At 41.8% G+C, this 16,227-nt stretch overlaps 1 protein-coding gene across 2 annotated transcripts in view; it reads right to left on the bottom strand.

The window, feature by feature from the left end:
* Positions 1-16,227, bottom strand: part of LOC148501604 (netrin-4-like) — a 98,942-nt gene that overhangs the window by 43,919 nt on the left and 38,796 nt on the right. For both annotated transcript variants that reach the window (XM_088450211.1, XM_088450212.1), the window contains one exon: positions 14,641-14,907. In XM_088450211.1, coding sequence (XP_088306337.1) covers positions 14,641-14,907 — 267 coding nt within the window. The remainder of the gene's footprint in view (positions 1-14,640; positions 14,908-16,227) is intronic.

The raw sequence follows: 16,227 nt of genomic DNA, 5'->3' as shown, positions 1-16,227 counted from the left end.
TAATATCCTAACCTTACATTAGACCGCCCTGACCAGCCTCCCCTCGCTCAAGTAGACGCAAGCGGTTAAAATGCGAGTTAGTATACGGATGCAGTTTTTGCAGGATGAGCAGTGCATCAAATTCTCCACAATACATATTTTTATGTAGCATAAATGAGGTCGCTATGTGTAAAATAAACTCTGCAGTTCTGTATTATAATATCTGTAATAAGGAAATGAGGTTCTCAGGGTGTATTCTGATGAAGTAGCGGATGTCCACCTACCGCCACAAGGAACCCGGCCAGATCTATGGGTTTAAAACTACCAAAAATTAAAAAAGTTAAGCCCTAATCCAGATGTGATGCTCATCGCAGGACTAATAATTGAGAGGGTCTCTCTGCTCTTTAGCCGCGGTAAAACGATGCGCGAGACAATTTGCACTTAACTGAATCTCTCGCGGGGTCTGATTTGGGGGATCTGGTCTGAAGATCTACAGTAAAAAGGTAGACAATGTCTAGACAGACACCAGGGGCCAAATGTAATAGGGTGAGAATTTAGAAAATGTGAGAGAAAAGTGTCACATTTTTAAACTCAGCCAATGTAATAGTCACAGAACAGGGAAACTCAGCCAATGTAATAGTCACAGAACAGGGAAACTCAGCCAATGTAATAGTCACAGAACATGGAAACTCAGCCAATGTAATAGTCACAGAACAGGGAAACTCAGCCAATGTAATAGTCACAGAACAGGGAAACTCAGCCAATGTAATAGTCACAGAACATGGAAACTCAGCCAATGTAATAGTCACAGAACAGGGAAACTCAGCCAATGTAATAGTCACAGAACAGGGAAACTCAGCCAATGTAATAGTCACAGAACATGGAAACTCAGCCAATGTAATAGTCACAGAACATGGAAACTCAGCCAATGTAATAGTCACAGAACATGGAAACTCAGCCAATGTAATAGTCACAGAACAGGGAAACTCAGCCAATGTAATAGTCACAGAACAGGGAAACTCAGCCAATGTAATAGTCACAGAACATGGAAACTCAGCCAATGTAATAGTCACAGAACAGGGAAACTCAGCCAATGTAATAGTCACAGAACAGGGAAACTCAGCCAATGTAATAGTCACAGAACAGGGAAACTCAGCCAATGTAATAGTCACAGAACATGGAAACTCAGCCGATGTAATACAGTCACAGAACAGGGAAACTCAGCCAATGTAATAGTCACAGAACATGGAAACTCAGCCAATGTAATAGTCACAGAACAGGGAAACTCAGCCAATGTAATACAGTCACAGAACAGGGAAACTCAGCCAATGTAATAGTCACAGAACAGGGAAACTCAGCCAATGTAATAGTCACAGAACAGGGAAACTCAGCCAATGTAATAGTCACAGAACATGGAAACTCAGCCAATGTAATAGTCACAGAACATGGAAACTCAGCCAATGTAATAGTCACAGAACAGGGAAACTCAGCCAATGTAATACAGTCACAGAACAGGGAAACTCAGCCAATGTAATAGTCACAGAACATGGAAACTCAGCCAATGTAATAGTCACAGAACAGGGAAACTCAGCCAATGTAATAGTCACAGAACAGGGAAACTCAGCCAATGTAATAGTCACAGAACAGGGAAACTCAGCCAATGTAATAGTCACAGAACAGGGAAACTCAGCCAATGTAATAGTCACAGAACATGGAAACTCAGCCAATGTAATAATCACAGAACAGGGAAACTCAGCCAATGTAATAGTCACAGAACAGGGAAACTCAGCCAATGTAATAGTCACAGAACAGGGAAACTCAGCCAATGTAATAGTCACAGAACATGGAAACTCAGCCAATGTAATAATCACAGAACAGGGAAACTCAGCCAATGTAATAATCACAGAACAGGGAAACTCAGCCAATGTAATAGTCACAGAACATGGAAACTCAGCCAATGTAATAGTCACAGAACATGGAAACTCAGCCAATGTAATAGTCACAGAACATGGAAACTCAGCCAATGTAATAGTCACAGAACAGGGAAACTCAGCCAATGTAATACAGTCACAGAACAGGGAAACTCAGCCAATGTAATAGTCACAGAACATGGAAACTCAGCCAATGTAATAATCACAGAACAGGGAAACTCAGCCAATGTAATAGTCACAGAACAGGGAAACTCAGCCAATGTAATAGTCACAGAACAGGGAAACTCAGCCAATGTAATAGTCACAGAACATGGAAACTCAGCCAATGTAATAATCACAGAACAGGGAAACTCAGCCAATGTAATAATCACAGAACAGGGAAACTCAGCCAATGTAATAGTCACAGAACATGGAAACTCAGCCAATGTAATAGTCACAGAACATGGAAACTCAGCCAATGTAATAGTCACAGAACATGGAAACTCAGCCAATGTAATAGTCACAGAACATGGAAACTCAGCCAATGTAATAGTCACAGAACAGGGAAACTCAGCCAATGTAATAGTCACAGAACATGGAAACTCAGCCAATGTAATAATCACAGAACAGGGAAACTCAGCCAATGTAATAGTCACAGAACAGGGAAACTCAGCCAATGTAATAGTCACAGAACAGGGAAACTCAGCCAATGTAATAGTCACAGAACATGGAAACTCAGCCAATGTAATAATCACAGAACAGGGAAACTCAGCCAATGTAATAATCACAGAACAGGGAAACTCAGCCAATGTAATAGTCACAGAACATGGAAACTCAGCCAATGTAATAGTCACAGAACATGGAAACTCAGCCAATGTAATAGTCACAGAACAGGGAAACTCAGCCAATGTAATAGTCACAGAACATGGAAACTCAGCCAATGTAATACAGTCACAGAACAGGGAAACTCAGCCAATGTAATAGTCACAGAACATGGAAACTCAGCCAATGTAATAGTCACAGAACATGGAAACTCAGCCAATGTAATAGTCACAGAACATGGAAACTCAGCCAATGTAATAGTCACAGAACAGGGAAACTCAGCCAATGTAATAGTCACAGAACAGGGAAACTCAGCCAATGTAATAGTCACAGAACAGGGAAACTCAGCCAATGTAATAGTCACAGAACATGGAAACTCAGCCAATGTAATAGTCACAGAACATGGAAACTCAGCCAATGTAATAGTCACAGACCATGGAAACTCAGCCAATGTAATAGTCACAGAACAGGGAAACTCAGCCAATGTAATAGTCACAGAACATGGAAACTCAGCCAATGTAATAGTCACAGAACATGGAAACTCAGCCAATGTAATAGTCACAGAACATGGAAACTCAGCCAATGTAATAGTCACAGAACATGGAAACTCAGCCAATGTAATAGTCACAGAACATGGAAACTCAGCCAATGTAATAGTCACAGAACATGGAAACTCAGCCAATGTAATAGTCACAGAACAGGGAAACTCAGCCAATGTAATAGTCACAGAACATGGAAACTCAGCCAATGTAATAGTCACAGAACATGGAAACTCAGCCAATGTAATAGTCACAGACCATGGAAACTCAGCCAATGTAATAGTCACAGAACAGGGAAACTCAGCCAATGTAATAGTCACAGAACATGGAAACTCAGCCAATGTAATAGTCACAGAACATGGAAACTCAGCCAATGTAATAGTCACAGAACATGGAAACTCAGCCAATGTAATAGTCACAGAACATGGAAACTCAGCCAATGTAATAGTCACAGAACAGGGAAACTCAGCCAATGTAATAGTCACAGAACAGGGAAACTCAGCCAATGTAATAGTCACAGAACATGGAAACTCAGCCAATGTAATAGTCACAGAACAGGGAAACTCAGCCAATGTAATAGTCACAGAACAGGGAAACTCAGCCAATGTAATACAGTCACAGAACAGGGAAACTCAGCCAATGTAATAGTCACAGAACATGGAAACTCAGCCAATGTAATAGTCACAGAACAGGGAAACTCAGCCAATGTAATAGTCACAGAACAGGGAAACTCAGCCAATGTAATAGTCACAGAACAGGGAAACTCAGCCAATGTAATAGTCACAGAACAGGGAAACTCAGCCAATGTAATAGTCACAGAACATGGAAACTCAGCCAATGTAATAATCACAGAACAGGGAAACTCAGCCAATGTAATAGTCACAGAACAGGGAAACTCAGCCAATGTAATAGTCACAGAACAGGGAAACTCAGCCAATGTAATAGTCACAGAACATGGAAACTCAGCCAATGTAATAATCACAGAACAGGGAAACTCAGCCAATGTAATAATCACAGAACAGGGAAACTCAGCCAATGTAATAGTCACAGAACATGGAAACTCAGCCAATGTAATAGTCACAGAACATGGAAACTCAGCCAATGTAATAGTCACAGAACATGGAAACTCAGCCAATGTAATAGTCACAGAACAGGGAAACTCAGCCAATGTAATACAGTCACAGAACAGGGAAACTCAGCCAATGTAATAGTCACAGAACATGGAAACTCAGCCAATGTAATAATCACAGAACAGGGAAACTCAGCCAATGTAATAGTCACAGAACAGGGAAACTCAGCCAATGTAATAGTCACAGAACAGGGAAACTCAGCCAATGTAATAGTCACAGAACATGGAAACTCAGCCAATGTAATAATCACAGAACAGGGAAACTCAGCCAATGTAATAATCACAGAACAGGGAAACTCAGCCAATGTAATAGTCACAGAACATGGAAACTCAGCCAATGTAATAGTCACAGAACATGGAAACTCAGCCAATGTAATAGTCACAGAACATGGAAACTCAGCCAATGTAATAGTCACAGAACATGGAAACTCAGCCAATGTAATAGTCACAGAACAGGGAAACTCAGCCAATGTAATAGTCACAGAACATGGAAACTCAGCCAATGTAATAGTCACAGAACAGGGAAACTCAGCCAATGTAATAGTCACAGAACATGGAAACTCAGCCAATGTAATAATCACAGAACAGGGAAACTCAGCCAATGTAATAGTCACAGAACAGGGAAACTCAGCCAATGTAATAGTCACAGAACAGGGAAACTCAGCCAATGTAATAGTCACAGAACATGGAAACTCAGCCAATGTAATAATCACAGAACAGGGAAACTCAGCCAATGTAATAATCACAGAACAGGGAAACTCAGCCAATGTAATAGTCACAGAACATGGAAACTCAGCCAATGTAATAGTCACAGAACATGGAAACTCAGCCAATGTAATAGTCACAGAACAGGGAAACTCAGCCAATGTAATAGTCACAGAACATGGAAACTCAGCCAATGTAATACAGTCACAGAACAGGGAAACTCAGCCAATGTAATAGTCACAGAACATGGAAACTCAGCCAATGTAATAGTCACAGAACATGGAAACTCAGCCAATGTAATAGTCACAGAACATGGAAACTCAGCCAATGTAATAGTCACAGAACAGGGAAACTCAGCCAATGTAATAGTCACAGAACAGGGAAACTCAGCCAATGTAATAGTCACAGAACATGGAAACTCAGCCAATGTAATACAGTCACAGAACAGGGAAACTCAGCCAATGTAATAATCACAGAACAGGGAAACTCAGCCAATGTAATAATCACAGAACAGGGAAACTCAGCCAATGTAATAATCACAGAACAGGGAAACTCAGCCAATGTAATAGTCACAGAACAGGGAAACTCAGCCAATGTAATAGTCACAGAACATGGAAACTCAGCCAATGTAATACAGTCACAGAACAGGGAAACTCAGCCAATGTAATACAGTCACAGAACAGGGAAACTCAGCCAATGTAATAATCACAGAACAGGGAAACTCAGCCAATGTAATAGTCACAGAACAGGGAACCTCAGCCAATGTAATAGTCACAGAACATGGAAACTCAGCCAATGTAATACAGTCACAGAACAGGGAAACTCAGCCAATGTAATACAGTCACAGAATATGGAAACTCAGCCAATGTAATAGTCACAGAACATGGAAACTCAGCCAATGTAATAGTCACAGAACAGGGAAACTCAGCCAATGTAATACAGTCACAGAACAGGGAAACTCAGCCAATGTAATAGTCACAGAACATGGAAACTCAGCCAATGTAATAATCACAGAACAGGGAAACTCAGCCAATGTAATAGTCACAGAACAGGGAAACTCAGCCAATGTAATAGTCACAGAACAGGGAAACTCAGCCAATGTAATAGTCACAGAACATGGAAACTCAGCCAATGTAATAATCACAGAACAGGGAAACTCAGCCAATGTAATAATCACAGAACAGGGAAACTCAGCCAATGTAATAGTCACAGAACATGGAAACTCAGCCAATGTAATAGTCACAGAACATGGAAACTCAGCCAATGTAATAGTCACAGAACATGGAAACTCAGCCAATGTAATAGTCACAGAACATGGAAACTCAGCCAATGTAATAGTCACAGAACAGGGAAACTCAGCCAATGTAATAGTCACAGAACATGGAAACTCAGCCAATGTAATAATCACAGAACAGGGAAACTCAGCCAATGTAATAGTCACAGAACAGGGAAACTCAGCCAATGTAATAGTCACAGAACAGGGAAACTCAGCCAATGTAATAGTCACAGAACATGGAAACTCAGCCAATGTAATAATCACAGAACAGGGAAACTCAGCCAATGTAATAATCACAGAACAGGGAAACTCAGCCAATGTAATAGTCACAGAACATGGAAACTCAGCCAATGTAATAGTCACAGAACATGGAAACTCAGCCAATGTAATAGTCACAGAACAGGGAAACTCAGCCAATGTAATAGTCACAGAACATGGAAACTCAGCCAATGTAATACAGTCACAGAACAGGGAAACTCAGCCAATGTAATAGTCACAGAACATGGAAACTCAGCCAATGTAATAGTCACAGAACATGGAAACTCAGCCAATGTAATAGTCACAGAACATGGAAACTCAGCCAATGTAATAGTCACAGAACAGGGAAACTCAGCCAATGTAATAGTCACAGAACAGGGAAACTCAGCCAATGTAATAGTCACAGAACATGGAAACTCAGCCAATGTAATACAGTCACAGAACAGGGAAACTCAGCCAATGTAATAATCACAGAACAGGGAAACTCAGCCAATGTAATAATCACAGAACAGGGAAACTCAGCCAATGTAATAATCACAGAACAGGGAAACTCAGCCAATGTAATAGTCACAGAACAGGGAAACTCAGCCAATGTAATAGTCACAGAACATGGAAACTCAGCCAATGTAATACAGTCACAGAACAGGGAAACTCAGCCAATGTAATACAGTCACAGAACAGGGAAACTCAGCCAATGTAATAATCACAGAACAGGGAAACTCAGCCAATGTAATAGTCACAGAACAGGGAAACTCAGCCAATGTAATAGTCACAGAACATGGAAACTCAGCCAATGTAATACAGTCACAGAACAGGGAAACTCAGCCAATGTAATACAGTCACAGAATATGGAAACTCAGCCAATGTAATAGTCACAGAACATGGAAACTCAGCCAATGTAATACAGTCACAGAACATGGAAACTCAGCCAATGTAATAGTCACATTTTTAAACTCAGCCAATGTAATAGTCACAGAACAGGGAAACTCAGCCAATGTAATAGTCACAGAACAGGGAAACTCAGCCAATGTAATAGTCACAGAACATGGAAACTCAGCCAATGTAATAATCACAGAACAGGGAAACTCAGCCAATGTAATAATCACAGAACAGGGAAACTCAGCCAATGTAATAGTCACAGAACATGGAAACTCAGCCAATGTAATACAGTCACAGAACAGGGAAACTCAGCCAATGTAATAGTCACAGAACATGGAAACTCAGCCAATGTAATAGTCACAGAACATGGAAACTCAGCCAATGTAATAGTCACAGAACATGGAAACTCAGCCAATGTAATAGTCACAGAACAGGGAAACTCAGCCAATGTAATAGTCACAGAACAGGGAAACTCAGCCAATGTAATAGTCACAGAACATGGAAACTCAGCCAATGTAATACAGTCACAGAACAGGGAAACTCAGCCAATGTAATAATCACAGAACAGGGAAACTCAGCCAATGTAATAATCACAGAACAGGGAAACTCAGCCAATGTAATAATCACAGAACAGGGAAACTCAGCCAATGTAATAGTCACAGAACAGGGAAACTCAGCCAATGTAATAGTCACAGAACATGGAAACTCAGCCAATGTAATACAGTCACAGAACAGGGAAACTCAGCCAATGTAATACAGTCACAGAACAGGGAAACTCAGCCAATGTAATAATCACAGAACAGGGAAACTCAGCCAATGTAATAGTCACAGAACAGGGAAACTCAGCCAATGTAATAGTCACAGAACATGGAAACTCAGCCAATGTAATACAGTCACAGAACAGGGAAACTCAGCCAATGTAATACAGTCACAGAATATGGAAACTCAGCCAATGTAATAGTCACAGAACATGGAAACTCAGCCAATGTAATACAGTCACAGAACATGGAAACTCAGCCAATGTAATAGTCACATTTTTAAACTCAGCCAATGTAATAGTCACAGAACAGGGAAACTCAGCCAATGTAATAGTCACAGAACAGGGAAACTCAGCCAATGTAATACAGTCACAGAACAGGGAAACTCAGCCAATGTAATAGTCACAGAACAGGGAAACTCAGCCAATGTAATACAGTCACAGAACAGGGAAACTCAGCCAATGTAATAGTCACAGAACAGGGAAACTCAGCCAATGTAATAGTCACAGAACAGGGAAACTCAGCCAATGTAATAGTCACAGAACATGGAAACTCAGCCAATGTAATACAGTCACAGAACAGGGAAACTCAGCCAATGTAATAATCACAGAACAGGGAAACTCAGCCAATGTAATAATCACAGAACAGGGAAACTCAGCCAATGTAATAATCACAGAACAGGGAAACTCAGCCAATGTAATAGTCACAGAACAGGGAAACTCAGCCAATGTAATAGTCACAGAACATGGAAACTCAGCCAATGTAATACAGTCACAGAACAGGGAAACTCAGCCAATGTAATACAGTCACAGAACAGGGAAACTCAGCCAATGTAATAATCACAGAACAGGGAAACTCAGCCAATGTAATAGTCACAGAACAGGGAAACTCAGCCAATGTAATAGTCACAGAACAGGGAAACTCAGCCAATGTAATACAGTCACAGAACAGGGAAACTCAGCCAATGTAATAATCACAGAACAGGGAAACTCAGCCAATGTAATAATCACAGAACAGGGAAACTCAGCCAATGTAATAGTCACAGAACATGGAAACTCAGCCAATGTAATACAGTCACAGAACAGGGAAACTCAGCCAATGTAATAGTCACAGAACATGGAAACTCAGCCAATGTAATAGTCACAGAACATGGAAACTCAGCCAATGTAATAGTCACAGAACATGGAAACTCAGCCAATGTAATACAGTCACAGAACAGGGAAACTCAGCCAATGTAATAGTCACAGAACAGGGAAACTCAGCCAATGTAATAGTCACAGAACATGGAAACTCAGCCAATGTAATAGTCACAGAACAGGGAAACTCAGCCAATGTAATAGTCACAGAACAGGGAAACTCAGCCAATGTAATAGTCACAGAACATGGAAACTCAGCCAATGTAATACAGTCACAGAACAGGGAAACTCAGCCAATGTAATAATCACAGAACAGGGAAACTCAGCCAATGTAATAATCACAGAACAGGGAAACTCAGCCAATGTAATAATCACAGAACAGGGAAACTCAGCCAATGTAATAGTCACAGAACAGGGAAACTCAGCCAATGTAATAGTCACAGAACAGGGAAACTCAGCCAATGTAATACAGTCACAGAACAGGGAAACTCAGCCAATGTAATACAGTCACAGAACAGGGAAACTCAGCCAATGTAATAATCACAGAACAGGGAAACTCAGCCAATGTAATAGTCACAGAACAGGGAAACTCAGCCAATGTAATAGTCACAGAACATGGAAACTCAGCCAATGTAATACAGTCACAGAACAGGGAAACTCAGCCAATGTAATACAGTCACAGAATATGGAAACTCAGCCAATGTAATAGTCACAGAACATGGAAACTCAGCCAATGTAATACAGTCACAGAACATGGAAACTCAGCCAATGTAATAGTCACATTTTTAAACTCAGCCAATGTAATAGTCACAGAACAGGGAAACTCAGCCAATGTAATAGTCACAGAACAGGGAAACTCAGCCAATGTAATACAGTCACAGAACAGGGAAACTCAGCCAATGTAATAGTCACAGAACAGGGAAACTCAGCCAATGTAATACAGTCACAGAACAGGGAAACTCAGCCAATGTAATAGTCACAGAACAGGGAAACTCAGCCAATGTAATAGTCACAGAACAGGGAAACTCAGCCAATGTAATAGTCACAGAACATGGAAACTCAGCCAATGTAATACAGTCACAGAACAGGGAAACTCAGCCAATGTAATAATCACAGAACAGGGAAACTCAGCCAATGTAATAATCACAGAACAGGGAAACTCAGCCAATGTAATAATCACAGAACAGGGAAACTCAGCCAATGTAATAGTCACAGAACAGGGAAACTCAGCCAATGTAATAGTCACAGAACATGGAAACTCAGCCAATGTAATACAGTCACAGAACAGGGAAACTCAGCCAATGTAATACAGTCACAGAACAGGGAAACTCAGCCAATGTAATAATCACAGAACAGGGAAACTCAGCCAATGTAATAGTCACAGAACAGGGAAACTCAGCCAATGTAATAGTCACAGAACATGGAAACTCAGCCAATGTAATACAGTCACAGAACAGGGAAACTCAGCCAATGTAATACAGTCACAGAATATGGAAACTCAGCCAATGTAATAGTCACAGAACATGGAAACTCAGCCAATGTAATACAGTCACAGAACATGGAAACTCAGCCAATGTAATAGTCACATTTTTAAACTCAGCCAATGTAATAGTCACAGAACAGGGAAACTCAGCCAATGTAATAGTCACAGAACAGGGAAACTCAGCCAATGTAATACAGTCACAGAACAGGGAAACTCAGCCAATGTAATAGTCACATTTTTAAACTCAGCCAATGTAATAGTCACAGAACAGGGAAACTCAGCCAATGTAATAGTCACAGAACAGGGAAACTCAGCCAATGTAATACAGTCACAGAACAGGGAAACTCAGCCAATGTAATAGTCACAGAACATGGAAACTCAGCCAATGTAATAGTCACAGACCATGGAAACTCAGCCAATGTAATAGTCACAGACCATGGAAACTCAGCCAATGTAATAGTCACAGAATATGGAAACTCAGCCAATGTAATAGTCACAGAACAGGGAAACTCAGCCAATGTAATAGTCACAGACCATGGAAACTCAGCCAATGTAATAGTCACAGAATATGGAAACTCAGCCAATGTAATAGTCACAGAACAGGAAAACTCAGCCAATGTAATAGTCACAGAACAGGGAAACTCAGCCAATGTAATAGTCACAGACCATGGAAACTCAGCCAATGTAATAGTCACAGAATATGGAAACTCAGCCAATGTAATAGTCACAGAACAGGGAAACTCAGCCAATGTAATACAGTCACAGAACAGGGAAACTCAGCCAATGTAATAGTCACAGAACAGGGAAACTCAGCCAATGTAATAGTCACAGAACAGGGAAACTCAGCCAATGTAATAGTCACAGAACAGGGAAACTCAGCCAATGTAATACAGTCACAGAACAGGGAAACTCAGCCAATGTAATACAGTCACAGAACAGGGAAACTCAGCCAATGTAATAGTCACAGAACAGGGAAACTCAGCCAATGTAATAGTCACAGAACATGGAAACTCAGCCAATGTAATAGTCACAGAACAGGGAAACTCAGCCAATGTAATACAGTCACAGAACAGGGAAACTCAGCCAATGTAATAGTCACAGAACAGGGAAACTCAGCCAATGTAATAGTCACAGAACAGGGAAACTCAGCCAATGTAATAGTCACAGAACAGGGAAACTCAGCCAATGTAATAGTCACAGAACAGGGAAACTCAGCCAATGTAATAGTCACAGAACAGGGAAACTCAGCCAATGTAATACAGTCACAGAACAGGGAAACTCAGCCAATGTAATAGTCACAGAACAGGGAAACTCAGCCAATGTAATAGTCACAGAACAGGGAAACTCAGCCAATGTAATAGTCACAGAACAGGGAAACTCAGCCAATGTAATACAGTCACAGAACATGGAAACTCAGCCAATGTAATAGTCACAGAACAGGGAAACTCAGCCAATGTAATAGTCACAGAACAGGGAAACTCAGCCAATGTAATACAGTCACAGAACAGGGAAACTCAGCCAATGTAATAGTCACAGAACATGGAAACTCAGCCAATGTAATAGTCACAGAACAGGGAAACTCAGCCAATGTAATAGTCACAGAACATGGAAACTCAGCCAATGTAATACAGTCACAGAACATGGAAACTCAGCCAATGTAATACAGTCACAGAACAGGGAAACTCAGCCAATGTAATAGTCACAGAACATGGAAACTCAGCCAATGTAATAGTCACAGAACAGGGAAACTCAGCCAATGTAATAGTCACAGAACAGGGAAACTCAGCCAATGTAATAGTCACAGAATATGGAAACTCAGCCAATGTAATACAGTCACAGAACATGGAAACTCAGCCAATGTAATAGTCACAGATCAGGGAAACTCAGCCAATGTAATAGTCACAGAACATGGAAACTCAGCCAATGTAATAGTCACAGAACATGGAAACTCAGCCAATGTAATAGTCACAGAACAGGGAAACTCAGCCAATGTAATAGTCACAGAACATGGAAACTCAGCCAATGTAATAGTCACAGAACATGGAAACTCAGCCAATGTAATAGTCACAGAACAGGGAAACTCAGCCAATGTAATAGTCACAGAACAGGGAAACTCAGCCAATGTAATACAGTCACAGAACAGGGAAACTCAGCCAATGTAATAGTCACAGAACATGGAAACTCAGCCAATGTAATAGTCACAGAACAGGGAAACTCAGCCAATGTAATAGTCACAGAACATGGAAACTCAGCCAATGTAATAGTCACAGAACAGGGAAACTCAGCCAATGTAATAGTCACAGAACATGGAAACTCAGCCAATGTAATAGTCACAGAATATGGAAACTCAGCCAATGTAATACAGTCACAGAACATGGAAACTCAGCCAATGTAATAGTCACAGATCAGGGAAACTCAGCCAATGTAATAGTCACAGAACATGGAAACTCAGCCAATGTAATAGTCACAGAACATGGAAACTCAGCCAATGTAATAGTCACAGAACAGGGAAACTCAGCCAATGTAATAGTCACAGAACATGGAAACTCAGCCAATGTAATAGTCACAGAACATGGAAACTCAGCCAATGTAATAGTCACAGAACATGGAAACTCAGCCAATGTAATAGTCACAGAACAGGGAAACTCAGCCAATGTAATAGTCACAGAACAGGGAAACTCAGCCAATGTAATAAAGGGGTCTATGTACTAAGCAGTGATAAGTGACAGAGTGAAAAGTGATAAGTCTGTCATAAGTGCCAGCCAATCAGCTCCCAACTGTCATCTCACAGGCTGTGTTTGAAAAATGACAGTTGGGAGCTGATTGGCTGGTACCTTATCACTTTCTTATCACTTTCACTCTGTCACTTATCACTGCTTAGTACATAGAGCCCATAGTCACAGAACATGTCACATGCTTTTCAGACTCAAAAAACTCTCAAGATGTAAACTCTCATCCAGGTGTTTCCTGTTTAGAAAATACAACTCGATTAATGTATTAGTGTCAGAGTTTTACTGCTAAACTCTCACATTTTCTAACCTCTCACCCTATTACATTTGGCCCCTGATGTTAGAGAGTCAATAGGGCGACAGGGACAAAAGGTTGACAGGGACAAAAGGTCGACACACTAGAGGTCACCATGTAAGAAGGTCGACAGGTACAAATGGTCGACATGTCCAAACGGCCCACATGAAAATTGTCGACAGAAAAATGGTCGATGCGTGATTTTTTTTTTTTTATGGTTTAGGCACTTACCAGAGGGTTAGGGTTAGGCACTAGAAGGGATGGTTAGGGTCAGGCACTTACCCCGACGGTTAGAGTTAGGCACCAGGAGGGAGGATTAGGGTTAGGCACCAAGGGGAGGGTTAGGGTTCGGAAAAATAATAATAATGTGTCGACCATTTACATGTCGACCTTTGACCATGTTTACCATTTGTACCTGTTGACCTTCTTACATGTCAACCTTTAGTGTGTCGACCTTTTGTCCCTGTCGACCTATTGACTGTCTAACATCTCGTGTCTGTCTAGACATTGTTTACCTTTTTACTGTAGATCTTTCAATTCACATCCCTGATTTGGAGTTGGACTCAAGTCCATCTATGCTAAAAATGTGACCTGCGTACAGGGTATAGCATTGCAGAGAGCATAACTCGCAGCCGCATTTTAAGTGGTACATATCTTGCACCTGTGGCCCCTTGTGCTTGGACAGGTGCGCCCAATAAGCCTGTTCTGATGCAACATGTAAGACATTGTCCCATTCACTCACAGCGATCTCCGCTCCATGCATGTCCCCCGCCTGCTCGCACCCTTCTGCGTGCCCGTTGCAGAAACAGCTTCCTCGCACGATCAGGTCATATATGGCGTAATGAGCAAATCTCTGCGGCTTCTCGTGTGACCCGGTCACAGCCTGGCATGGGCAATCCTGTCTCTTCAACAGAACGAGTCTCAGATTGGTCATTTTTAGCCGCTCTTGTGCCTGAAGACTGTAGGGATCCTGGATCCTATTAGCTGGAGTTAAGGCTCTAAATATCACCTGCGGACAAGGAGAACAAACGCAATGTCGTTATTACTGTAATTATCTATGTAGAAGAGGAGAATAGATAGATAATGACAGTTACGGGTGAGACTGAGAGCAGCGAGTTATATCACATTTGTAGGGAGTAGCGATCCCTATAGAAAGTTATATGGAGTTCTTCTTTAATCGTTCTGCAGATTTGGAGTGGTATACTATTGAGCTGCTGGGTATGCTACATGGTTTTAACTAGGTACTAGAGTGACAGGGTGCCCCTGTGGGGTTGGGTAAGGGATCTCGACGGTCAGGATGCCGACAGACAGAATCCCGATTCATTTCTGTAAAGTGTTATAACCCTTACCCTAACCTAGGGGTGGGCAATAAGCGGCTCCCCAGCTATTGTAGAACTACACATCCCAGCATGCCCTGCCACAGTTTTGCTATTTGGTCATGCTAAAAATGTTGCTTGGTATGCTGGGATTTGTAGTTCAACAACAGCTGGAGGGACGCTTATTGCCCAGTCCTGCCGGGCCTAACCCTAACCCACCTTTCCCGCAGCCTAACTCTTCTGTCATGCAACCTAACCTTAACCCTCCCCTCCCACAACCTAAGCCTCTCCCTAACTCTAATACTTACCAGTGCAATCTGTTGGTACTCTGACAGTCGGGATGCCACTGTCGGTATTGTGACCATCGCCATCCTGACTACATCACCCCCTGTGTGACATACGATTTGGGACCAGCTCCCATGGTCACATGATGACTGGAGATTATAACACAGGGACCTCTGGCCACTTGTGTAAAAGTTATCAGCAGGTGCCACACAAAAGAAAGCCCTGTGATTGGTTTCACCATACTAAGGCAGAACTTCCTAATGAACTCTACGTGACTTTTAGCATCCTGATGCCAACTGCTCGTCCTGCCCAGTAAACACCTCTTATGGTGCAATACAGACGGTCAGATTTCCCTGGTCGATTTGAACGATAACGATATCGATCATATCTTTATCGTTCAAATCGACCAGTTTCTGGCCCCTTCAAACGACCAAATGATGGTCGATGCACGGGCACGGATTGTTGATATCGATATCGCCCATCGCCCATGCATGCAGGCCAAACTGGTCAATATTGACCAGGTTGGCCTGGTGACTATAGGGACCCGCGATAGTTAATCGCGGGTCGTTATAGTCGATGGGGGGTTGGTGCATGTGCTGGATGTTCGATATCGAACATCCAGCACACGCAGGACGATCAGACAACGATCGTTATCGTTATCTGATCGACCAGAAGGCTGACCGTGTGTATGCACCATTACTCCCCCACTTTAAGGGGAAGGGGGGATT

The sequence above is a fragment of the Taudactylus pleione genome, unplaced genomic scaffold (assembly GCF_031769625.1).
Source record: "Taudactylus pleione unplaced genomic scaffold, aTauple2 ptg000512l, whole genome shotgun sequence".
Taxonomy (NCBI): domain Eukaryota; kingdom Metazoa; phylum Chordata; class Amphibia; order Anura; family Myobatrachidae; genus Taudactylus; species Taudactylus pleione.
Note: the sequence above shows the minus strand (reverse complement) of the source record. Positions and strands in the feature narration are given on the sequence as shown.